Source organism: Sapajus apella, unplaced genomic scaffold (assembly GCF_009761245.1).
Source record: "Sapajus apella isolate SASKATOON/1434 unplaced genomic scaffold, GSC_monkey_1.0 scaffold86, whole genome shotgun sequence".
In the NCBI taxonomy this organism is placed as follows: Eukaryota; Metazoa; Chordata; class Mammalia; order Primates; family Cebidae; genus Sapajus; species Sapajus apella.
Genome location: NW_022437026.1, coordinates 8179174 through 8204948, shown reverse-complemented (window position 1 = coordinate 8204948; position 25775 = coordinate 8179174). Strand labels below are relative to the sequence as shown.

General features: G+C 53.3%; 2 protein-coding genes across 4 annotated transcripts; both read right to left on the bottom strand.

Annotated features, from left to right (window-relative positions):
• Window positions 1-309: 309 nt before the first annotated feature.
• LAG3 (lymphocyte activating 3) lies at window positions 310-6417 on the bottom strand. 3 transcript variants are annotated; one of them, XM_032254624.1, is made up of 8 exons: window positions 6317-6417; window positions 5878-6022; window positions 5452-5599; window positions 4810-5111; window positions 3961-4230; window positions 3191-3466; window positions 1233-1475; window positions 310-971 (listed from the first exon to the last, which is right to left on the bottom strand). In XM_032254624.1, the coding sequence occupies exons 2-8, from the start codon at window positions 5933-5935 to the stop codon at window positions 631-633; spliced, it is 1638 nt and encodes a 545-aa protein (XP_032110515.1). In that variant the 5' UTR covers window positions 5936-6022; window positions 6317-6417; the 3' UTR covers window positions 310-630. The 3 variants fall into 3 exon arrangements, with proteins under 3 accessions (XP_032110515.1, XP_032110516.1, XP_032110514.1); XM_032254625.1 differs by lacking the exon at window positions 6317-6417 and having other exon boundaries at window positions 310-538; window positions 841-971; window positions 5878-6231; XM_032254623.1 differs by lacking the exon at window positions 6317-6417 and having other exon boundaries at window positions 5878-6232.
• Window positions 6418-7759: 1342 nt separating this feature from the next.
• On the bottom strand, window positions 7760-12588 carry PTMS (parathymosin). The gene is made up of 5 exons (XM_032254627.1): window positions 11977-12588; window positions 9035-9106; window positions 8710-8788; window positions 8490-8551; window positions 7760-8316 (listed from the first exon to the last, which is right to left on the bottom strand). The coding sequence occupies exons 1-5, from the start codon at window positions 12019-12021 to the stop codon at window positions 8266-8268; spliced, it is 309 nt and encodes a 102-aa protein (XP_032110518.1). The 5' UTR covers window positions 12022-12588; the 3' UTR covers window positions 7760-8265.
• Between the last annotated feature and the right edge of the window lie 13187 nt (window positions 12589-25775).

The following is a 25775-nucleotide window of genomic DNA, read 5'->3' as shown; positions in this document are numbered from 1 at the left end:
GCACGGTGGGTGGAAGGTGGGTGGAAGGACGGCGGAGAGGGCTGCGGAGGCAAGGGGCAAGGACTTTTTGGAGGGAGCTTCAGGAAAATGATTACCCGGTGTTGGGGGGGGAGAGTAGAGAAAGAGAGAGAGAGGGAGAGAGAGAGCGCAAGAGAGAGAGACCAAGAAAGCAGCCAGAAACAGAAAAGGGGAAGGTGAGGGAGACTGGCTTGGGAAAGTAGGTTAGGAGGCTAGGGTGGGAGAAGGGAGCCCCCAGAGGCTGGGGAGAGACGGGAACCTTCACTTGGACAAGAAAGGGCCAGACAGGCGTGCTGCTAACAGGGAGTTTATTTGGACTGAGCTGCTGAGATCCGCTGGCTGCCTCAGCTCCAGGTCAGAGCTGCTCGGGCTCGGGCTCGGGCTCGGGCTCCGGCTCCCGCTCCGGCTCCGGCTCCGGCTCCGGCTCCGGCTCGGGTTCTTGCTCCAGCTCCTCTATCTTGCTCTGAGCCTGCGGAGGGTGAATCCCTTGCTCTAAGGCAGAAAATCTTCTAGGTCGCAACTGTGAGAAGTCACAGAGAGAGAGATGGAGGGTGGAAGGAGAAGGATGAAGGGAAAAGGATTAGGAAGGACACCGAATACATCTATTTTTTCTCAGCCACCCTGCTCTCCCCATCTCTCAACCCCCCTTAAAGCCTCCCCAGGCACAAACCGTCCCTGGAGTGAGAGGCTTATGAAGAAGGGGGGCCCTGAGGGCATGTTCAGGGTCCCCTTTGGTTGCCTTCCTGAGGAAGGGGTGCCATCAGCACTCAGGATGGAAGAGCAGGAGCTGCTGGGGTGGGGGGTGGCACGTCCCTGGCTCACCTGTCTTCTCCAATGGTGAAAGCCAAAGGCTCCAGTCACCAAAAGGAGCAGAGAGAGGATACCAAGGATGAGAAGCAGCGGGAGGTGGCCTGCGTGGAGGGCGCCTGGGGCTCTCCCGGAGCGTTGGGCACCTATGGAGAAAGCACAGGATAAGGCATAGGTTCAGGGCTGGAAAGGATATTTTGTCACTCACTCAGACTTTACAGATGCAATGAGATCCAGAGAGTTTAAGTGACTTGTCCCAGGGTCATTTAGCTAATTAGTGGCAGAAACCGGTCCACCCTGGGCAAGAGCCAGAGGTCAGGTCTCCGACAGGAAAGAAGGGGCTCTTCTGGAAGGGGATAAAGGTCATTGCTGTGGCGTTGGGGTCCTGGCATTTTGGGGCCTCAGACCTGGGCTAGACAGCTCTGTGAAGTATACTGCTACTCCAAGAAGCCTCTCCCCTTGGTAAAGCTGGCATTGCCAGAGCTGGGAAAGGAGCTGGGCGTCCTGTGCCTCCAGCCAGGGTCCTGGGAAACTCCTCTGGGATGGTGCGTCCAGGGGGCTCCACACAAAACGTTCTTGTCCAGATGCTGGAGTCACCTCACAAAGCAGCTTCCCCAGGGAGCCAGGTGACCCAAAGGATTTGGGAGTCACTGAAAAGAGAAGGAAGAGATCTTTTGGGGTTCTGGCCCCCTTATGTGATACCACAGGTTCAACCCCAGCTCTCAATCGCCCTGTGTTCACTTGGGTTCTGACCAGGTGAGGTTGGCAGATGGCATCAGGGGTCATGGCCACATTCATCTTTTTCTTTCTATTTAATTTTTTATTAAATTGTATAGAGATGGGGTTTCACCATGTTGCCCAGGCTAGTCTAGAACTCCTGGACTCAAGTGGTCCTCCTGCCTCAGCCTCTCAAAGTACTGGGATTACAGGCGTGAGCCACCATGCCCCGCCGGCCACATTTATCTTAACCAGACAATGCTCTGCTCTAGTCAGCTCCCTCCCCTGCTCAAAACATTTCCAGGCTCCCTACTGCCTTTACACTCAAACTGGTCCTGGCAGATCAACACAGAAGAAATACTATTACATATTCTTTTACATTGCTTTCTACTGAAATGCTCAGAACCCTCAGAATCAGTCAGAGGAGTTGACCCCCCCATCTACTTCACAATTTTGCAACTTCCATGATATGGCTCCCATCAGTGTCTCCTGCCTTGTGGTGCCCCCTGAATGAACACCATCCCCCTTCCTGAATGTGTAAAGAACAGGGAACTGACCCATTCATCTTTACATTCTCAAGTTGTAAAGTGAGGGGGGGGTGGAAGGAGACAAAGGGTGGAGGGCATCTGAGTAGCATCCTGGGGAATGATTTGGTGATGCAGACACCTGAGTTTGAACCCTGAGTCTGGCGCTTCCCAGCTGTGTGACTTTGAGAAAGTCTTCAGGGGTAACAGTATCTCTCTCATGGAGCTGTCTACATAGAACAGTTGACCTTCAAGAAGATATTGGACAGAAAGAACTGGTGGACTTTGGTGACTGATGGGATGTGAGGAGGAGTAGGCCAGGTTTCGAAGTGGGTGGATACCAGGGGATTAATGACAGGCTGAGTCAGCAAGGGGATTGGTGGGAGAAAAGGATGGGGCTCTGGGTGAGGCAGCTGAGAAGCGGTATAGTATCTAGGTAGAGGTGTCCGGAAAGCAAGCGAAAACTCAGAACTGGCCTTCAGAAGATGTATTATCTATTAGCATGTTCACATATTCATTCAACCTCTACATATTATTAAGCACCTACTGTGGGGTGCTACTACTTAGTGGCCGAAGGTGGGTGCTGCAGATGAGGCTAACCTGTCATGGCTGATAGTTATCAACCAGTGAATACATTCTGAGTATTCTTTTTTCTTTATTTGTTTTGTACTGTCTTGGAAAACCCTTGCTCAGTAAATATTTCCTGACCAAGGGACGGATTTATTAACTCCTCCCAAATCCAAGCCACTTCCTGCAACTTTAACCCAAGCCCTGGCCGCAAAGTAGCCAAGGATTCTAGAAATATATTCTACCTCTTTTGAATCATTCGAAATTTTTTTTGTCACCTTTCCTTCTAACTTCCCAGACCCTCCCGCCAGTTCAGAGCAGGGGAGTCCCGTAGAGAATGGTGGAACTTTATCTTGTGACTCAAGAGGAGATTTTCAGTTTCGGTTCTTTTATTATGGGGGTGAGAAAAGTGGGGGCCGAGGTGGGCAGGCTCTGGAACTTGTGCCCAGTGGCCTGGCTTCATGGCGTGGATTTGCCCAGTCTTTCCCCAGCCAGCCCTTCCTCTCTCTCCTTTCTCCCCCGGGAGGGGAGCTCCTCCTTTCCCACCTGAGGCTGACCTGTGATGACTGCGAGTGTGACAGTGGCACTGAGCTGCTCTCCCTGCAGACAGATGTAGCAGGTGTAGGTCCCAGCCTGGGCCTGGCTCACATCCTCTAGTAGAAGGGTAAAGTTGCCATTGTCTCCAGCCACCAGGAGGTCAGGGCCTCCTCCAGGAGGAGCCCACTTGGCAGTGAGGAAAGACTGGGTCCCCACACCAGGAGGCAGGCGGCAGGGCAGCTCCACCCTGGAACCTGCTCCAGCGTACACTATCAAGGGAGTTGGGGGCTCCAGACCTGAAGAGAAAAGAAAACCCGAAGTTAAAGCTGGGGCTGCAAGGAGGGGAGTGCTGGGGCTGCAAGGGAGGGAGTGCTGGGGCTGCAATGGGGAGGGAGTGCTGGGGCTGCAAGGGAGGGAGTGCTGGGGCTGCAATGGGGAGGGAGTGCTGGGGCTGCAAGGGAGGGAGGCAGAAGAGTACAGGAGATGGTCTGGCTCATAAGAGTGCTAAGGAGCAGCATAAGGTGATGACCCGAGGATGGTCAGAAACCCAGCAAGTGGGCTTAGCCAGGAGTGAGGAGGCTGGCAGTGACGCTGGAAGGCCAAGGGGGAAGCTAGAAGGGGTGACCAAGCTGCAAGGCTGCCACGCAATATAAAGGGGTTGAACGTGAGGCCCACAGCAATGACGTGGGCCACTGCCAAGAACCTGGTTTAGGGACCCATAAGTCAGGGGAGGTGGAAAGGGGGGCAGGAAGGGGTTGTGGTCAAGTGTGAAGCAGAGTGGGGTAGTTACCCAGAACAGTGAGGTTGTACACGATGGAGACATTGAAGCCATCTCTGTAGGTGAGGGTGCAGCCCCAGGGCCCAGAGTCCATAGGGCTGACTTGGGGCAGGAAGAGGAAGCTTTCGGCTAAGTGGTGATGGGGGGACTCCTGGACAGGGACTCGGCCCTGGCCCCCGCCCCGGAACCATTGCACAGAGGCTGGGCGGTCAGGGCGGCTGAAGGAACAATTCAAAATGACCCAGTCGGAGGTCCTGAGAGACCCTGCGGGGCTGGCAGTCACTGTGCAAGGATAAAGAACACTTGATCAGCAGCACACCGGAAACAAGTTCCCCACACAGCAGGACTGCCAAGCTAGAAGCTCGGAGGAACAGGGACCCGGCTTTAGACCTGTCTTCTCCTCTTCCCGATCACCCTCTCCCCAGCTCAGCTCCCAGCACCTGGAGGTGCATAAACTGGATCTTTCCCCTGTCCTCCTGTCCCCTGCCTGGAGTTTACTTGGCATAGGCCACCCTTCCGGTTCTCCCTGCCTGGATCCCCTCGAAGCCCACCTCTGAGCTGCAGATGTCTAAAATGAATCACTCTAGACCCACGCTCCCCCCCCTCCCATAGGGCACTCCCGCGTGGGTGGGAGAAGGTGAGCTCAGGGGGTGACACAATCTCTCCACAGGGCCCCCCATACACGTGCTTGGGGGGCGCCTTTCACTCCAGCAGGCCTCCCCCACCCCCTTCCTCTACTCTTCTGAAAGCTCTCGTTCCTGGGTTAGGGCGCGCAGCTCTGCCCCAGCCCTTCCTGCCTCCCGGGCGGCGGGGAATGGGGGCCCCCTCCACAGCCCCTCTCCGGTATCCCGCCCCACCTACTCGAGGCCTGGCCCACGCGCAGACGGAGGCGGCAGGAGAGGGTGCGGTCCCTGAGGTGCACCGCGGCGCGGTACTCGCCGGCGTCAGCGCGCCGGGCTGGGCGCAGCCACAGCGAGAAGTCCCCGCGCTGCCGGCCGCGCTCCTCCAGCTGGACCCGGGGCTGCAGGGGCAGCCTCCCGCTGCGCAGGCCTCCGGGAGCCACGCTCAGCACCGTGTAGCGGCGGGGCCCCGGCCTCCTAGAGGAGGGCGCCGCCGGGCGAGGGCCGGGGGCCGGGGGATGGCCGGGGACCGGAGCGGGCGCACTGGGCAGGAAAGAGAATCGGAGTTGAGAAGCTCCAGGGCTTGGAAGCCCCGGAGGATGCAGGCAGCCACGGGATGAGGCTGAGGAAACCCGCCCCAAGATGCCCCCCCTCCCCCGACCCCTCTGTGACACTGGCACCATCCCTTTCTGGAGAGAAGGAATGCAGGTCTGAGGGGCGCTGTTTGCAGGACAAGGGCAGGAAAGGTGCGGGCGAGGGCAGGGAGACTGGGTCACTGGCTTCAAAGGGAGCGACACCTCAGGGCAGGGGAAAGACAACCGGCATGGGTGTTGGGTTGTGAGTGCTGGATTCAGGGGTCCTGTTGCCCGTTTGGGGTGCATACCTGTCTGGTTGATGCTGCCAAGTGACCCCTCCTCTTCGAAGAAGGCTGAGATCCTGGAGGGGGATTGTGGGGCTGCAGGGGAGCTGGGCAGGAGCCCCCTCCTGGGCCCATACCTCCGAGACCTCAGCCCCTGGCTGAGGAGGCTTCACTAGGTGAGCAAAAGAGAGGCCGAGGCGAGGGGGCGTGAGCCGAGAGACAGGGGGAGAGAAGGAGCCTGAGTGTTTCCCCTGGGAGAAGGAGCTTGGGTTTCCCTCTCTTCTCTGCCAAGAGAGGCTTTGGGGATGGTAGGACTGCCCAAGAAAAGGATTAGAAGGATCCATCACAGAGCTAAGGACTGCAGGACCTTTGTGGCCACAGAGATCCCCGCTGGTCCCCTCCTGTGGGGCTGAAAGGCAACCCTCCCGCCATCCCCGCTTTCCACTTTACCTGGAGCCACCCACAGTGGCTGCAGAAACAGCAAGCCCAGGAACTGAGCCTCCCACATCTCTCCTATGGCCTGGGCAGCGCTGAGCCCTCCAAACGGAGGTCCGAGAAGGAAGGGGGTGTGGGGGGGGTGGGGAAAGGAGAAGTTCTGCAGAGAGAGAGGTGGAGGAAGGCGATCTAGAGGAAGACTGGGAGGGGCCTTGGAGAGAGGATGACCAGAGGCCAGAAGCCAGGGAAAGCTGGGCAGATCAGGCCACCTGAGGGGAAGTGGGGGTCCCAGGGAGCAGGGCAGGGCTGTGGCAGAGAGCAGACAGAGCAAGGTGGCTGATGAGGCTGGGATGCCGTTCTGCTGGTCCCCCAGCCCTCACCCCTGTCCCCAGCCTTCCCTCCACCTTCCCCACTTCCCCTCCTCCTGGCCCGCCCCCCGCACCCCAAGGCTCACGGTTTCACTTCGCAGTGGAAAGTCTGAGGGGGTTGATTCCCAGCAGCATTACCCTCCACTTCTGTGGTGGCACTCCCCTTGTTTACTTCCTCAGACCTGGGTCTCCCCACCTCCCCCTCATCACCCCGTCCTACCCTCCAGACTGCTCCCTCTCCCAAGGACCGACTGCCTCCAAGCACTGTTTCTCTCTGGAACTGCCCCCTTGCCCATCTCTAAGCTGCCTCTTCAGCCCCAATATTCATACTTCCTTCTTGGCAAGCTCTTTCCTTGGTGCTTCATCTCCTCCCTCTTTCTCTTAACCTCCCAGAACTTCATGACCCTTTAGATCTACCTTTCCACCATCAGTACAATGGCTCCTGGGAACACAGTGGACAGGAAGCTTTATTGCACCCTAAAAGATGGTAGGTCTGAGGCTGAGCATGCCAGCTTTGTAGGGTGTGGAGAGTAACTACATTGTATTGAGCCTTCATTATGTGTTAATCACTGTATTGGACACTTTACTTACAGTAATTCAAAAAATCTAATATTTTCCCCCATTGTACAGATGAGGAAACTGAGACTCAAAGAGATCCAACAATTTGCCAAAGTTAGGGAGTGTGAAAATGAAAGCTACGTGTATGTATGAGGGTGTGTAGTCCTGACCTTGGATGGGTTATGGGTGTCTCCTGGGAGGAATGATGCTTTTGATGAGTCAACATCCTTTCCCACCCCACTCCAGCTCAGACCCCCATGCACTCAGAAGCATCTCCCAATCGAGATTCCGAACTGAGAGGACAAGAGTCATGTGGAGATAGAAAAATGCAGAATCTTAGAAATCTCCAAGATCAAACTGAGGGGAAACAGAGGCAGTGGGACTAGGGAAGGCCTGAGACTGACCTTCCTGCTCCCTAGCCCAGCCCAGGGAGAGTTGGAGGGCAGGTGAAGAAACTTACAGCTGACCTGGGAATGACACGAAGTCCAGGATTTCCCTGCTTCACTGGAAAGAGCTTGCTTCCATGCCAGCCAGAGGGCATCTTTGATGCCAGCAGCTCACTCCAGATCCTAGGAGGCTGAGACCCAGGACTACCGGCCCTCTCCCAGCTCAGGGGCAGGACTTCCTGTTTCTGGGCTGTTTCTCTGTGCCTGGTTCAGCACAATAGAGCTGGTAGCTTTCCACTGGGCTCAGCAGTGTCTAGGTCTTGTGTGGGTTAGCAGGGAAGTGTGTATTGCTGGGGAGGAGCATCCCTGAGAATCCAAAACAGGACATAAGTCAGCTCTCAGAAGAGCTGGGCTCCAGGCCACCCCTCAAGGGCTGATCTTGTCTTCTTGAGTCGTGGGTGGTGGGAGTGTGCTGCTGCTTTTGTATCAAAGGGAAGTGTCCTGGCACAATGTGAGGTCAGCCACCCTTCTCCCTCTCTACCCTTCCATCACACTGAATGGATCCCCGGGAAAGCAGGAGACAGGTTAAAAACAGAAGCGCGACCATTTCTTTATTAAATTATACAAAAAAGGGAGGGGAGGGGGGCAGCTGTGGGGCTCGGCCCCAACCCCGGCCCCACCCAGGCCTGGCGCTGTCTGAGAAGAGGGGATCTGAGGGAGATCCAGGGGTCAGGCAGGATAGGGATGGGGCAGGCCATGAGGCTGGGGGATGCAGAGGTTAGGTGGGAGAGGCTACCAGAGGAAGGACAGGGCTGGGAGGGGAAGGAGAAAGAGCAAAGAGAGAGGAGCAATTGGGGGCCAGCTGGGGAGCTCAGATGGAGCAGGTCAGGAGGTGGAACAATGGCAGAGTGAGGGTGGAGGGGGCAGTGTCTGGGAGGCGGAAATGAGAAGGCTGGGGAGAAAGAAGAGGGTGGCAGCTCTGGTGCAGGGCCCAGAGCAGGGAGCCAGGTGAAGAGTGGCTGGACTTGTCTGCCCCCACCCCCACCTCCAGGCCCAAAGAGGCCTCCCACCCCCAGCCTGTTGGCAGGGGCTCACGCCGATGCCCCATTTTCTGTCTTCTGCCGCTTGGGATCCGCTTCATCCTGTGGAGAGGGAGAGAATGGGGGAGCTGTAAAATGGGAGGGGAGACCTCCCCCTGTCCCGGTCCTGTTCCAGCCCCCACCCCTGCCGCACAGGGACCTGGGTCCAAATCCAAAGGGCGCCCGGCCCGGCTGCATCCCTGACAGCCCCTCAGGCCCAGCAACCCAGCCCAAACCTCCTCTTCGGCAGCTCTCTTCAGCGTGGGCCCTTCGTCATCCTCTTCTTCTTCTTCCTCATCTGAGGAGCCAGAAATGGGTCATTGGGGAAGGGCAGGAAGCTCCGGCAGAGACCCCCTGTGGTCGCCCTCAGCCCTGCCTCAGGTCTGCAAACCCACCCTGACTCTGCTCCTTTGAGCCTGGATTTTGCCAGCCTGGCCCCCCCCTGCCCCTCCCCACCTTCTTCTTCCCCTTCATCTTCCTCCTCTCCATCCTCAGCAGTCTCTTCTTCTTCCTCCTCAGCCCCGTTCTCCTCCTCCTGTGGGGACCAGGAGAGGGAGCAACCTCAGGCTGGCTTCGTGCCTCACCCACCATCACCGCCAATGGGACGGGGCACTGGGTGGTAAAAGGACTTCGGAGGGGCCTCAGGGTGGGGCAGCAAAGATGGGAGGGCTGGAGTGAAGGGCAGGACCCAGCAGCCTCAGAAGGAAAGTGGAAGAAGGATGAGATGATTGGGAGGGAAGATGGTGGGGCAGGTGTGCTCCTCCCCCCCACCCCTCCACACCTCCACCACTTCTTTCTTTCGCTCTTTCCGGCTTGCCTTCTCCTCCACCTTCTCCTTCTTCTCCTTCAGGTCCTGAAAGGGAGAAAGAGGTCACCTTTCTCACCACAAATGGCTTGCAACCCCTAAGTCCCTGCAGCCCCAGTTCTCCCTCTGCAGTGAGCTTAGAAGTGTGTGAAATGAAGGTGGACACAGCTTAGAGACAGACAGGGGCCCCAGGGTCCTTACATTAGGGCCACCAAGAGACTGAGACCAAACACCTCCTTCGTGAAGACCCAAGGTGGGCTGGGAAAGGGATGAAGGGGGAGCAGGCAACCAGGGTAATGATCCCCACCCCACCCCCAAGTTCTCCCAAACCTCACTGGCTGAAGAGTTCAGCTCAGCAAAGCAAATCCTCTCCATCTGCTGGCAGCCTCAGTGCCCCACCCCCTCCCGCGTCCGCCTCCTTTGCCTGCCCCCCCACTGCCGGCCCAGCTCTGCCTTTTGTCTACCTCTGGGGCCTTTTCCTGAGGACTCTCTCCAGGGCATCCCTCCCAGCTTCCCCTTCAGCTTCTAAGATCTTTGTTTCTCTAGGTCTGTGTCTCCCTAATCCTCAGGCCCCTACTTGGCCAAACACTACTGGAGACGGAGAGCACCTTAGCACATTCCCAGCACCCCTCCCACTTTCTGCCCTCCCCACCCCAAAACAGTTCAAGTAGTTCCCTCCTCCCTGTTTCCCATGGTGTACGCATGGGTGTAGTGGAAGAGTGGAGGTGGCCATTTCCAGTGGAAATGTAGGTGAAGAAGGAGAGAAAACAAGGAAGGGAAGAGCAGCAGGCGTGGGAGACAAGGAGAGAGCAACAAACAAGGTCTGTGACTGGGGTGGGACAGGAATGGAGAAGAGGGAGGGACCTGTCTCGTAGACCCTCCCACCAGCCGGCCCCTCTCCATCACCCCAAGATCCTAGCAGCCATAGGTTGATGTCCTGTTCTGATACGGCAGCGGGAGATGCCCATGTGAGTCCCTTCTGGACACTACACTAGCCTCCCAATTCAGATTCCAGTCCTCTCCCCACCCACTTCTTGGTAGGCACAGTGTAACACGGTAGGTGTCCTTGTGTGATCTGATCTGGTGTTGGTGTGCCATGCTGTGTATCTGATTCCTGTGAATGAAAGACTCCTGTGTGAGTGGATCACCCTGGGAGAGGGGGTCCTTTCTGGAACAGGAGAGGGGATAGGAGAGGGGCTTGGTGCAGAACGGCTGCTGGCCTGGGGGGCACCCAATTCCCTTTTCCCTTTAAGGGTAGCTCAGAACACTTCACCTTCACTCTAGCAAGGTTGCCCTTCCACCCGCCATGAGGTCTTCATTTCTGTGCCACAAGGTCAGTATGGCATTTCCACCACCTCGTGGGCTTTTCCCAACATCTTGGGCCAGGAGAGCAAGGAGCTGGTCAACTTTTCTAGGGGCCCCAGCACCAAGTCTGTATGGCCCTGGCCTGACTTTCCCATCTGGGCTGATGGAGGGAGGGAGGGAGAATACCAGAGACCAAAGTTCAAGGGGCCGGGCCCTCTCCTCCCCTGTTCTGTCCTTCTGGTCACTGTCCTTCTATGATCCCTTTTCCAGGAGAATATGTGACCTGGGCCCCAGGTCTTCTGCTAAGCGGCCCTGTGGCCTCATTTACTCAGCACAGGCACACACACCGACACCGGCCGACAGCGATGCACAGACACAGCTAGAGAGGAGCACCCACGCGATGGGAGACACATGGCCCAGCGTTGGGCCATTCTGGTACACACTCTTGAGACAGCACGGGAGCGCAGCAGCACCACTCAGCACTCACAAAGCGACAACATGGCTCCAGAACATCTACGTCTCCACATGCACACATGTAACTGACACGGGCAGTCCCACACACTCGCTGGATTTCAGACATACAAAGACACCTACTCAGTGAAGTCACATGCCACCGCACAGCCCGCCGGAGGGCCACACGGGCGCACCTTGGCAGACAGCACACATAGCCCCTCTCCCACCGCCGTTAATCCCCCTGGCTCCCCCCGTTTCACTTCGCAGGCCTCAGGGAGACCTGTGTGGCGGCTCCTCAGCAACCCCCCACCCCCATGCACACACAAGATAGGGCTCCCAGCCCCCAAACCCCGGCCGAGTTAATTTCCCAAAGCGACACTCTGCATGTTCCCTGGGGAAATTAGAGGAAGGCTGGAAGAGAGGCAAGGGCGAACGGATGGGGCCGGGGAAGGGAGCTGAGGAGGGCGAGGACAGCTCGACGCAACGCCATGCAATGCGAGCCTCGGCCTTTTCGAAGGCTATTCCTGTCCCGCTTCTAATTTTTAGGAATTCGAGATTCTTCCAGTGTGTATGTGGGAAGGGGACGACGAAGAGAAAAGAAAGCTGAAGGCCAGCGGAGGGGAAGGAAGGAGAAAACAGAGGGGCCGCCGTCCGGGGAGGGAAGCGAGCGCCGGTCGGGCCGCGGGGAGGGGCCGGGAGGAGCGGCCTCCAGGGAGAGTCCTGTTTACACTTGAGGATCGCAAACCGCTTAGCGAGGAAAGGTGAGGTCAGGCTGCAAGGAGAGACGGGGCGGCGGGGCGCAGGGAGGGGGCGCCGCAAAGTGAGACTCGGGGCGCTCGGAAGGGAAGCCGGACGGGATCCGGCGGGCCGGCGAGGTGGGGCCGGAGAGGGGTGGGGACGGCTGCGGGGGCCGGCGCGACCGGAGCGGCGAGGCCGGGCGCCGCGGCGCGGTGCGCGCAGGGCAGCTAGAGGGCGCTGGCGCGGGCCGCGCGGAGCGGGGTAGGCAGCGCCGGGCCGGGGAGCGGTGGGAGGGCGCAGTGGGGTCCGCTAGGACCCGGGCGCGAGGGCCGCGCGGGGCCGTCGGGGGCAGTCCGGGGCGGAGGACCGCGCCGGGCCCCTGGGCTGCGCGGGGTCCGGGCCGCCGCCGCCCCCGCCCGTACCTTGGCGCTCAACTCGGCCGCTGCCTCCACGCTTTTCTCCGACATGGTGCCGGGGCCGGGGCCGGGGCTGGCGGGGAGCCGGGGTCCCGGGGCCGAGACGGAGGGGCCCTGGACGGCGGAGGGTGGCCGCGGCCGGAACCTGGCGCGGTGGCGGCGGCGGCGGCGACAGCGGCAGCGGCGGCCGCTCGGCAAGCTGGGTCTCTGGAAGAGGCGGCAGAGGCGCGCGGGGTGGGGCGGGGGTGGGTCTGGAGCGGCGACCCGCAGGGCTGCGGCCGTCCGGAGGGCGGGCGGAAGGGCGGTGCAGGCGGTGGCCGGCGCGCTCGGCCGCGGTCGCTCGGTCCCGGGCTCACCGCCCCCGCACCAGCAGAGCTGCCGCCGACCAGCCGCTGCCGCCCCCGGGAAGGGAACCCGCTTATAAGGCGGCGCTGCCCGACGGGAGGGGCTTCCCAGGGGTGGGGCAGGCGGGAGCGGGGAGGAGAGGAGAGGGGAGGGGGATGAAAGAGGAGGTTGGAGAGGTGGGGATAGGAGGATGAAAGCGAGGGGAGGGAGAGCGAGAGAGTCGGGAGGGAGGACGAGACCAGGAGGGGGAAATGGAGAGACTGACGGCCGCGGAGAAAGAGTGGGGCGAGGAGGTGGAAAGGGGTGGGGTTCCTGCGGGGAGGCACCTCTCCAAATCCCAACCTACTGCCTGCGAATGTAGAGTCTGGCTTTTGGGGGCGGACTGGAGAGGTGGCCAGAATCCTACTGACCCCAAAAAAAGCCCTGGGATTTTGCCAAGGGGTGGGGTGAGGGGAGCAGATGGGAAGGCAGGGCAGGTATTTGAGAAACCAAAAGCTGAAAGAAGATGAAGAGGGTTCGGGCGCTCCTTTCACACCACGCCGGATTTCCCTCTCTCATCCTCCATCCACATTCTCTGGGTGGCCTTGAGGAGGATGGGAGGGCGGAAAGGGCGGCCCAGGCTTCTCTCCCTCCGGATTGACACTTGTGACCCTTGCCGGGTGCCTCCCTTCCTGGCCCCTTGCTGTGAGGTTGGCGGGGAGTCAGGCCCCCTGGTCTCCTTTGCTCTCTTCCACCTCTCCTGTATCTTCTACCTCTCTTATTCGTCTGTCTCACCTCACTTTCATTCGCCTGGTCCTTCTATTTGCCTTCATCGTCCTCCGTCATTTCTGCCCAGACCCCTCCCTCACAACCAATTATAACTCGTATCGCTCCCATCTTCTCTCACCTCTTTTCCACTCCTCGCTGACCCTCTTCTGCCCTTTCGCCTCTGGTCCCTATCTTTCCCAGACAGCCCTGCTCTTGTCTTATCTGAGTCAGGCACCTGGCCCTCTATTCTTGGCTGGCTTTCCTCAACTCCTCTTTCTGTCCTCATTTTTTACATTTTCCGTCCCTTAGCTTTTCTCATTCCTCTGCTGCCATCTTCCCTAGCCTTTCTGGGTTATACTTGTCTCCTTTGCAAATATAATACAGGTCCAGGTCTGGAGTTCCAGCCCCACCCTATTCCAGACGTCCTCAGCTCCTCGCCCTCCATCTCGGTATCTTTGAGTCATTTTGAAAAGCTTGGGATTTCAGAAGGGAACAGGGGCTGGGTTGTGTATTAAAGGTCAGGAGAAGGTAGATGGGGTGGAAGGCTGGGGTTTGGAAAAAGACCTTTGGTGTGCGTTCACTCCCATATTTGTCTGTCATTATTCCTCATCTTTTTTATTTTTATTTTATTAATAAAAAGCGTTGATGATCATAATCATTATTTTGTGTTTGTGTGCTTAAATACACCATCTTTTGGTCCCTTGGTGTACACGCCTTCCAGTTTCTCTTTCTGACTTTTCTATCCATATTTCAATCTCAGTCTCCTCCAAAATCTTGGGGCCCCACCCGGGATTTTTCCTTGACGGACTCTGTCCATCTTTTCTGAGATCTTTCCATGTCCCTCTCTCACTCTCTCTCTGACTCACTGGCTGATGTCTTCAGCGGTCTCTCACCGTCTCCATCTCTGTACTCCTCTTGCCTCGTTTATCTCCCTTTCCTCGAGCCTTTGCTACCCGCCCCCCCCCCCGTCTCCCAGTCTCGCTCCCTCCCCATCAGGCTCTTTCCTCTCCCTCCCGCCTTCCTTTCCTCTTCCCTCCACTCCACCTCCCAGCCCCGCCTGCTGTCTCGGACACCCTGCTGGGCTCTTACCCTGTTGCCCTGGTAACCGCCCCCCACTCCGGTCACCTCCATTCCCCTCCCCCCCTCCAATCACCGCCACCAACAACCTCCATCCACCTTCCTCCTATTTTTCCTGAGAGCCAATAGAAACCCTGTTGCCAGGTGGAATGCTCATTTGAATCAGCCAATCCAGAAGCCTAACTGCCTGCCCTGCCTTATATGGGGATGTGAGGAAGGCCACTCCCCCCACTCCAGCCCCACAGGGGACCAGCCCCTCCAGTGTCCCTTCTCCCCGCCCTAAAGAGAGGCTGGGACCCTCCCTCTCACCCTTCCTTGAGGGGCCTGTCCTCCCACTTCTCTAACTGGGACCACCAGGGTTAGCGTGGGCTGTGGGCCGGACTGTGGGCTGGGCCTCAGGGCTGGGGGTGGGAATGAGGTGTGATTAGGGAAGGGGAGGCGGAGGGAGCCGGGAATTTTGCCCAGGGAGGGGTGTCTGGGAGCAGAGGCAGCTGCAGTGGAAAATTCCAGAGAGATGGAGAGGCAGAGAATGGGACTCCTGCCCCAAAGCCCAAGGGAGTGCCTTGAGAATCTAAGAGCTTGGACACTAGGGTCCAGGGGACCTCAGGGAAAAGATCTAGGAAGCTGGAGGCCTGAATCTAATTACTTTCCTGCGTGGAGGAGGCATCCTTTAGCCTTCTCTCTCTGGTTGGACAACAAAACCAGTCTTCTGAAGTCTTGGTTTCATGAGAAGGAAGCTGGACGCGAGACTTGGGATGAATCTGGAGTGAGTGGGATCTGAAAGCCACCTGACAGTCCTAGGTTAACCTCCGATCCTCTGGGGCCAATGGTGTTGAATGCCTGTGTTTGCTCTTTTCCATGGAACTATTTCCGAGGCTTTGTGGAGGCTTGCCTATTCCTAGAATTATCTTACTCTACAGTCCAATTGAGAATTTCTCCTACTAGTTGAATGGGGGAAACGTGCTTTTTACACATTTTCTGCAAGTGGGAAAAAGGTGAAAACAGGGAAGGCCTGAGCCCCCTGGAAACGATGACTTCTGGCCTCACATCCTAGACATTTACGTTGATACTACGTGTGGGAGGTGTTCAATTCTAGTTATTTCCATCTCATTCTCAGTGAGTTCTTCCCCCTCTCCAACTGGATTTTTTTTGGTGTGCCTATTTATCCTATTGGTTAAGGGGTAAAGAAGGCCCAGTTATCATTCAAGGCCTTGAAAGACAGAAACCTGAGAGTTGGGGGACTAACTCCACTCCTCGTTTTACTTTTTTATCCCATTCCATTCCCAGTGACCTCATTTTCTATCTGCCATTCCCCCATTTTTCCTTTGTTTGTTTGTTTTTTTTTTCAATTTAAAACGTTTCAAAATGAAAGTCAGTGGAGAGTTGAGAGGAAATGGACTCCTAGAGGAAGTCCTAAATTTGCCTAACTTCTATCACGTTGTTGTTATTGTTGTTTTGAGATGGAGTCTCGCTCTGTCACCCAGGCTAGAGTGCAATGGCACAATCTCGGCTCACTACAACCTCTGCCTCCTGGGTTCAAGCAATTCTCATGCCTCAGTCTCCCAAACGGCTGGGATTACAGGCATGCGCCACTACGCCGGGCTAATTTTGTATTTTTAGTGGAGACGGGGTTTTACTTTGTTGGTCATACTGGTCTCGAACTCCTGACCTCAGGTGATCTGCCCACCTCGGCCTCCCAAAGTGCTGGGAGTACGGGCGTGAGTCATCGTGCCCAGCCGGATAATGTTTATTTTGAGTGTGTTACCTCCAAGAGTGTTAGAAAAATAAAGCGAGATCATCTTCCAAGCAGCACTAAGGCACATCCATCGTGCGTCCCGTCTCGGTGGGTACTCCTTTTCTGGAATGCCTCCCTGATTCCTCCTGACTTTGCAGACCCTTATCCATTTTTCCCATATGTTATTCTCAACACCAAACTCATTCTGCTGTTCCTATAGCATAGTATCTACCCCAGGCACAAACAAGAAAGCTCAATAAATCATGTATTTCCTGGCCCAGAGCACCATTTTGGATGTCATCTCTCAGCTCTTTCAACCTTCTTCAAGGAGGCTGGGAAAATACAACATGGTATTTTCCCAGGGAAGCCTGGATACTGGCTTCCCTCTGTCTGACTTGAGATCTTCCCATAACGACTGATGTCCTGGTTGGAAGTCTGTTTTATGTTTTTATGTTTTGAACATCACAACCAAAGTTTCTGTGGCCTTCCTGCTTTTCTCCATGAGCTTTCTCCCCAGTGAGAAAGAATGGGTTTCACCTTTGTACTTCTCCTTCAGATTCTCTTTTTTTTTTTTTTGAGACAGGGTCTCATTCTCATCCAGGCTGGAGCACAATCTGAGGTCACTGCAACCTCCCACCTTAGCCCCAGTAGCTAGGACTAGAGGCACCCCACCCACCTGGCTAATTTTTTTTTTTTTTTTTTTTTTTTCCTAGAGATGGGGTTTCAACACCTTGTTCAGACTGGTCTCGAACTCCTGCGCTGAAAGAATCCACCTGCCTTGGCCTCCATTATGATCATGAACCATGACACTGCATGGGTCCTTCTTCAGAGTCTTGATTGGCTTTTCTTATTCCCCCTGCCCTCCTTTTGGATCACCTTTGCTTTTTTTTTTTTGAGATGGAATCTTGCTCTGTTACCCAGGCTAGAGTGCAGTGGCACGATCTTGGCTCACTGCAACCTCCACCTCCCAGGTTAAAGTGATTCTCCTGCCTCAGCCTCCCAGGTAGCTGGGATTTCAGGCACTGCCACCGTGCCTGGCTAATTTTTCTATTTTTAGCAGAGACGGGGGTTTCACCACTTTGGCCAGGTTGGTCTCAAACTCCTGACGTCTTGATCCACTTGCCTCAGCCTCCCAAAGTACTGGGATTACAGGCATTAGCCACCACCCCCGGCCTCGCCTTTGTTTTTATACCTACAATAGTTTGCTATTGCCTGACCCTCCCTGTCCTGCCATAAATTTCTCCCCCATATTCACTCTTCAAAACGTCTTCAGGGGCCCTCAACAAAGTCCAGAAGGAAGGCAACATTTATGGGTACTTTCCAGCTCTGTACAACAAAATTTTCTGTGATGATGGAAATGTTCTTTATCTGCCCTTTCCAATACAGTAGCCACTAGTCATGTGGTTACTGAACCCTAGAAAATATGGCTAGTGCAACTGAGTAAATGAATTTTTTTTAAATTTTTAATTAAATTTAAATATCCACATATGGCTAGTGGCTGTTGTCCCATATGAGACAGCACCTCTTTAGACCTTGCCCCTAAACTGCCTCTTTTTCCACCTTTCCCACCTCTACCACCAGTAATCCTTAAGCAGAAAGTCAGGGAGCAACTCTGCTGTGTTTCAGGTCATCAGGACCACTGCTGTCATATATTTTACCATAGGTGTATGTTTGTTCAGAGTGTTCACATTTCACAGACTAAACAGACTGTGTGGCTGATCCAGGGGACGAGGAAAAATGAAAAGGCAAGGGAAAAATGGAACCAGGAGTAACAGGTAAAGAATTGTTTTGGGCCGGGCGTGGTGGCTCATGCCTGTAATCCAAGCACTTTGGAGGCCAAGGCGGGCGGATCACCTGAGGTCAGGAGTCAAGACCAGCCTGACCAACATGGTGAAACCTCATCTTTATATAATTAATAAATAAATAAATAAATAAATAAAAAGAATTGTTTTGCCTAGAAGGTAAAAGACTGAGGGAAGGAGGATTTAATGACCAGGAGAAGACAATGACAGTGTCCACTGAATCCTCCCAGGTGACTTCAATTTCAGAGGTCCTGTTCCATCTTCACAGACTCCCTAAACTATTCCATGTTGTACTGCCATGGGCTTAAGCCCACTGACAAAACACACCTCGGACGCACTTTCAACTCTCTGGCACTAGCTTCCCTGGAGCTGCAGAGTCACGATTCCAGTTCCCGTTCTGTTCAGTTCCCCTCCCCCTGCCCCACCCAGGGCCCCCCCCCAAGCAGCTCGGCTCCTCCCCACTAACTTGTTCCCACTGAAATTCCCTTGTGTTTCCTCTTTCAATTAAAGGTATTGTCCTCCACCCATTCATTCCTGCCCAGGGGTCATCCAAGACTCCACCTTTTCTTTCCCTCCCCAGATCCCTCACGCTTGGAGTGCCTTCTCTGCTATCTAATCCCTGCCCTGCCTCTGCTCAGAGGCTCACTCACTGACTTTAAGCTTAAGCGCCTTAGGGTTTTCAATCATGATTTAAGATTTTTTTTTACATCTTCAGCCATCTATTTCCATACTTGGAATATTGTAGAAGCTCAAAAATGTTTCCTGAAATGCATAAACTGCCTTTCTACCTAAAATATAAACAGATTTTTGTAATTTCCCCTGCAGGACAAATTCTAGAAGCAAATATATGACCCTTCAAGGTCTGTAGATTTTAACCCCTGTAGCTTTACTTCACACCACTGCTCCCTTGAAAATTTTGCTTCAGCAATCGTTTTTTGAGACAGAGTCTCGCCCTGCGGCCCAGGCTGGAGTGCAATGGTGCCATCTCAGCTCACTGCAACCTCCGCCTCCCAGGTTCAAGCAATTCTTCTGCCTCAGCCTCCTGAGTATCTGGGATTACAGGCGTGTGCCACCATGCCCAGCTAATTTTTTTTTTTTTTTAAATCTTTAGTAGAGACAGGGTTTCACCATGTTGGCCAGGCTGGTCTCGAACTCCTGACCTCGTGATCCACCCATCTCAGCCTCCCAAAGTGCTGGAATTACAGATGTGAGCCACTGCCTGCAGCCTGCTTCAGCAAATTTTTAAACTCTTCCTAGTTCTTCCAAATTGGGCATACCTCTGTGCCTTTGTACTGATTGTGTCTTTCGTCCAGAATGTTCGCCAAGGCTTCGCCACCCCCCCAAGTTATTCCCTCCCTTATCTGAACCATTTTTGCCCTATTATTTATTTATTTTCGAGACAGGGTCTCAATTTGTCACCCAGGCATGGGTGCTGTCACAGCTCACTACAACGTCAAACTCCTGGGTTCAAGCGACCTTCTCCCCTCCGCTTCCTGAGTAGCTGAGACCACAGGCATGCCATCACAGCCAGCTAATTTTTATTTTTATTTTTGTAGAGACAGTGTCTTGCTATGTTACCCAGGCTTGCCCTTTTTATATTTATCTTTTTTTTGTTTTTTTTTTTTGAGACAGAGTTTCACTCATTTTACCCAGGCTGGAGTGCAATGGCGCGATCTCGGCTCACCGCAACCTCCGCCTCCTGGGTTCAGGCAATTCTCCTGTCTCAGCCTCCTGAGTAGCTGGGATTACAGGCACGCACCACCATGCCCAGCTAATTTTTTGTATTTTTAGTAGAGACGGGGTTTCACCATGTTGACCAGGATGGTCTCGATCTCTTGACCTGGTGATCCACCCGCCTCGGCCTCCCAAAGTGCTGGGATTACAAGCATGAGCCACCGCGCCCGGCCTTATTTATCTTTTTTTCTAATCACAGACTTCACCACAGGATTAGAATTGATTCTGTGTGGGCCATCTTCACTAGACTGTGAACCCTCGTGGGCAGAGGGCCCGTCTGACTTTTTATCCCCAGCACTTTGCTGTATCACTGGCAGTTAATAGGAGCTCAGTCAATGTGCATTGATCTGAACTACCACATGGTTAGCAGAAACTTCAATCCTTAATGCCCATTATTCCCAAGACATACTGTCTTCTTCGGGATGTCTTCTTTCCTTTAATTTTTTTGAGACAGAGTTTTGCTATTGTTACCCAGGCTGGAGAGCAATGACACGATCTCGGCTCACTGCAGCCTCTGCCTCCTGGATTCAAGCAATTCTCCTGCCTCAGTCTGCTGTGTAGCTGGGATTACAAACACCTGCCACCACGCCTGGCTAATTTTTTGTATTTTTAGTAGAGACAGGGTTTCACCATGTTGGCCATGCTGGTCTCGAACTCCTGACCTCAGGTGATCCACTCGCCTCAGCCTCCCTAAGTGCTGGGATTACAGGCATGAGTCACCATGCCCAGACAGGGTGTCTTCTTGAAATGATTAAAGAATAATTTGAAACTCCAGTGCTAATGCCAACTATTACCATTAGCATATCAACCCAGGACAGTCTAATATCCAATATCTTTTTTATTTTATTTTATTATTATTATTATTTTTTTTGACACAGAGTTTCGCTCTTGTTACCCAGGCTGGAGTGCAATGGCGCGATCTTGGCTCACCGCAACCTCCGCCTCCCGGGTTCAGGCAATTCTCCTGCCTCAGCCTCCTGAGTAGCTGGGATTACAGGCACGCGCCACCATGCCCAGCTAATTTTTTGTATTTTTAGTAGAGACGGGGTTTCACCGTGTTGACCAGGATGGTCTCGATCTCTTGACCTCATGATCCACCCGCCTCGGCCTCCCAAAGTGCTGGGATTACCGGCTTGAGCCACCACTTTTTAATTTTTTTTAAAGGTGGGGTTTCACCATGATGGCCAGGCTGGTCTTGAACTCCTGACCTCAGGTGATCCACCCACCTCGGCCTCCCAAAGTGCTAGGATTACAGGCGTTAGCCACAGCGCCCAGCCCTATCCAATATCTTATAGTCATAGCATATCTACCCAAGACAGTCTAACATCCAATATTTTATAGTCAAGCTGGGTATGAAAGTCGTTCATTCCTGTTGTCCACATCTCCTCCTACCTTAGGTGGCTAGCTTCAAGAGATGAGTGTCCAGGTCAGTTATCCCGGATGGCCACACAATCAGGAGTTGCCAACCAGTCACTGCTTTAACATATTTGCAAACCACTATTTGTACATATTCAGTACAGTTCTTGGCAGTGTAAGCAGTGCCCAGGCCAGAAATCCTGGAATCATCCTGGACTCTTCTCTCTCACACTGCATCCATCCGTCAGAAAATCTGCTAGCTCCATCTTCAAAATACATCCAGAATACAACCGACCCCTTCTCATTGCCTCTACGGCTCCTAACCTGCTCTAAGCCACCATTAGGTCTCATCTGGATTATGGCTACAGCATGCTAATAGGGCTTTCCGTTTCTGCTGTTGCCCCTCCCCCAACAGTCTGTCCGCCATGCAACAGCCAGAGTGATCCTTTCTTAGGTTTTACAAAGGCATTATAAAGTGCCATATGACCTGGCTTCCTTCTTCCTCTGTGACCTCGTCTTTCACTGCTGCTGTTTCCTTCTTTCACACGAGTCTAGGAACATTAGCTTCCTTGACCATACTAAGCATACTTCTGCCTTCCCGCATACTTTAGGGCCTTTGCGCTTGCTACTCCCACCTTTTTTTTTTTTTTTTCCCCTCCGAGATAGAGTCTCACTCTGTCACCCAGGCTGAAGTACGACAGCGTGATCTCGGCTCATTACAACCTCCGCCTCCCGGATTCAAGCAATTCTCCTGCCTCAGCCTCCTGAGTAGCTGGGATTACAGGCGCACTCCACCACACCCAGCTAATTTTTGTATTTTGTAGCAGAGACACAGTTTCACCATGTTGGCCAGGCTGGTCTTGAACTCCTGGACTCAAGTTTTCCACCCATCTCGGCCCCCCAAAGTGCTGGGATTACAGGCGTGAGCCACCACCGTTTCTGCCCAGACTGCTCTCATTCCAGCTATGTCCCTCACCTTGTTCTGGTACTGCTTAAATGTCACCTCAGCAGTGAGGCTTTCCCTAATCACCCGTATCAAAAGCAACCACTGCCTGCCTCTCAGCTTGCCTACCTGTCCTCTATCCCCCTTCTACCTTGCTTTCTTTTTTTTTTTTTTTTTTTTTTTTTTGAGACAGAGTCTTGCTCTATCACCAGTCTGGAGGGCAGTGGTGAGATCCCCCGCCTCACTGCAACTTCCGTTTTCCGGTTTCAAGCAATTGTCCTGCCTCAGCCTTCCTAGTAGCTGGTACTACAGGCACGCACCACCACGCCTGGCTAATTTTTTGTATTTTTAGTAGAGATGGGGTTTCACCATGTTGGTCAGGATGGTCTCAATCTCTTGACCTCATGATCTGTTCGCCTCTGCCTCCCAAAGTGCTGAGATGACAGATGTGGGCCACCGCGCCCAGCTACCTTGCTTTAGTTTTCTGTCATCACTGTGTCTCCAGAACCATGAACAGTACTTGACACACAGTAGGCATTCAGTACATATTTGTTGAATGAATGTGTCTATAAAAAACGAGCTGAGGGCCGGGTGCAGTGGCTTCAGCTTGTTTCAGACCTGTAATCCCAGCACTTTGGGAGGCTGAGGTGGGCTGATCACCTAAGGTTGGGAGTTTGAGACCAGCCTGATCAATATGGAGAAACCCCATCTCTACTAAAAATACAAATTAGCTAGGCGTGGTGGCACATGTCCGTAATCCCAGCTACTCGGGAAGCTGAGGCAGGAGAATTGCTTGAACTCGGGAGGCGGGGGTTGCAGTGAGCCGAGATCGTGCCATTGCACTCCAGCCTGGGCTACAAGAGCGAAACTCCATCTCAAAAAAAAAAAAAAAGCTGAAAAGCTGGCTTTAAAAAAAAATTCCCTTTTCATCTGACTCTGAGTTGGCATCCCCTCTCTCTACCTGGGACACCTTAGAGCTCCTTTTTATCGTTTCTCTCTCTCTCCCAACACACACGCACATCACATCCACGCACACTCAGCCACACCTGCTCATGCTGCTCAGGCAGGAAACCCAGTCTCCCCTCAGTCCTGAATCACTCCTCCACCCTCCCTGTGCTGTAATCTCCAACTGCCCTGGGATTGCTCCAGAGGCATGACCTCATATCTGAAGAGAGAGCCCCTTTTCTGGCTCAGCTGCACCCTCTCAAGGACTTTCTGACTTTGGCTCCATCAGATAGAACAGTGAATGTAGAAACTTTGTTTCTCTTCCTTCCCAACAATCCCTATCTGCCTTATATTGAGCCTCACCCCTGGCAGGGCCTGCTCTCCCTTCTATATCTTACCTATGGGACACTGTTCACCACAGTTCACTGGACAGAAAGGAAAGAAAGAAAAGCAAAGGAAAGAGAAAGGAAGAGAGAAAAAGAAAGAAAGAGAGAGGGAGAGGGAGGAGAAGGAGGGAGGGAGGGAAAGAAAGAGGGAGGGAGGGAGGGAAAGAAAGAGGGAAGGAGGGAGGGAAAGAGAGAGAGAAAGAAAGAAGAAAAGAAAAGAGAAAGGGGAAGAAAAGGAGGGCAGAAGGGAGACAGGAAGGGAGTGAAGGAGAGGAGAGGAAAGAAAATGAAGGAGAGGGAAAGACAGGGAGAAGGAAGACAGACACAAACTCTGGTTACTTGCAAAATTACATCCCTTCAATTCCTGGAGTAGACACCTGCCTATATGGTATGTCTTCAAGAACTCTGACAATAGCTCTTGCATTTCCTCTTTCATCCTCACCTGTTCAAGAGTTTTTCTTTTTTTTTTTTTTTCCCCTTTTTGAGAGACAGGGCCTCGCTCTGTCACCCAGGCTGGAGTGCAGTGGTGTGATCATGGCTCCAGCAGTCCTCCCACCTCAGCCCCTAGAGTCGCTGGGACTACAAGCACACACCACCACATCTGGCTAATTTTTTTATTGCAAAGACGAGCTCTCCCTATGCTGCCCAAGCTGGTCTCCAACTCGGGACTCAAACAAGCCTCCTGCCTTGGCCTCCCAAAGTGTTGGAATTACAGGTGTGAGTCACTGTGCCTGACCAACAATTTTTTTTTATTGAGATGGAGTCTTGCTCTATTGCCCAGGCTAGAGTGCAATGGCAAGATCTCAGCTAACTGTGACCTCTGCCACCTGGGTCCAAGTGATTCTCTTGCATCAGCCTCCTAAGTATGTGGGACTATAGGCACATGCCACCATGCCCCGCTAATTTTTTTTGTATATTTAGTAGAGACTGGGTTTTGACATGTTGGCCAGACTGGTCTGGAACTCCTGACCTCAAGTGATCGGCCCACCTCCGCCTCCCACAGTGCTGGGATTACAAGTGTGATCCACCACACCTGGCCAACAATTTCCTTTTAATCTGGGACAAAACCCAGGTTTTAAGTTTTGTTTCATAGTTAGAAGCTAACTATGACTTGAAACCATTCAATGCTAAACATCGCTGATAGCAGATTTTTTTTTTTTTTTTTTTTTTTTTTGAGACAGAGTTTCACTCTTGGCATCCAGGCTGGAGTGCAATGACAAGATCTCAAAAAAAAAAAAAAAAAAAAGATAACAGGTAACCAAAAAAGAAAAAGGTGGCTAGAAGATTGTATGCCTTAAATTGGTAGACTGTGTCTTATACATTTGTATGTATGCTTAATACAGTGTACCTAGGACAGTGCTAGGCCTCATTAAACATTTGTTTTTTATTTTTATTTTTTTATTTTTTTGGAGACAGAGTCTCACTTTATCCCCCAGGCTGGAGTGCAGTGGTGTGATCTCGGCTCGACTGCAACCTCCATCTCCCAGGTTCAAGTGATTCTCCTGCCTCAGCCTCTCAAATGGCTGGGATACAGGTGCCTGCTAATTTTTTTTTTTTTTTTTTTTTTGAGACAGTCTCACTCTGTCACTCAGGCTGGAGTGCAGTGGTGTGATCATCTCACTGCAGCCTCTGCATCCCAGGTTCAAGCAATTCTCCAGCCTCAGCCTCCTAAGTAGCTGGGATTACATGTGTGTGCCACCACGTCTGGCTAATTTTTAGTAGAGATGGGGTTTCACCTTGTTGGTCAGGCTGGTCTCGAACTTCTGACCTCGTGATTCGCCTGCTTCAGCCTCCCAGAGTGCTGGGATTACAGGCATGAGCCACCGTGGCCAGTCTTAAACATTTGTTGATTGGCTGGACAATAAATAACTTGCTTTAGGAGAGGAAGAGGACCAAAAAAAAAAAAAAAAAAAGTCGACAGGATCTCCTTAGTTAAGTTTCAGCCACAGAGCCTTTACTAGGAACAACTCTTTTTCACATGTCAAACTGCTTTCGTTTGGGGCAAGAGGATAAGGGGAAGTTGCACGGTGGGATGTCCAGAGATAGAGCATCTGGAAGATAAAATATTTTACTGTCTCTTCCCCAGAAATAGCAATGAAAAACAAATTTACTTGTATTCTGTGTCTGTTTTCCTTTGACTGGCCAGTCTGCCAGCTTATATCTTAATTATCTGTCTCTGCTCCCCGTCTCTATTATTGTTGTTTCCTCTTTAATAATGATCAAGTCCAAAGAAACCTGAGAAGCCCTGTTCCTAGCACCTTTTCCTGAGTCACCAGGGACCCCCTCCTTCTCCCCCAGGGAATTACTGGAAACAAGTCTTTCTCCTTGGGTCAGGCTCCACACAGCACTAATATGGCTAAGCGCCAGAGTAAAGAACCAGGGAAAGCTGGAGTTTGGATGAGTCTGGTTAAAGTCCATGCTAGACAGTCGAAATCCCTTGACCCCAAGTGGGAGGGCCCTTCTCTCCAGCAGAGCCAGATTTTATGCAAGACATTTAGTATGTCAAAGTATCAGTCTCTAGCCTTGGAGGCAGGTCTCCTGGGTCCCGTTTTAGCTCCTCCCCTGGGTGATCCAGGTTAATTGAGCTCTCCACTCCTTTCTTCCCAAAACCTTTAGACCTTTGACCTAAGAAAGCAAGCAAGAAAGGTCAGTGCAGGACTGGGAACTCTTGAGGACGCAAGAATTAGAGTAAAAGGAAGGGAAGATTGGCATTAAACTAATAGACTTCAGAACTG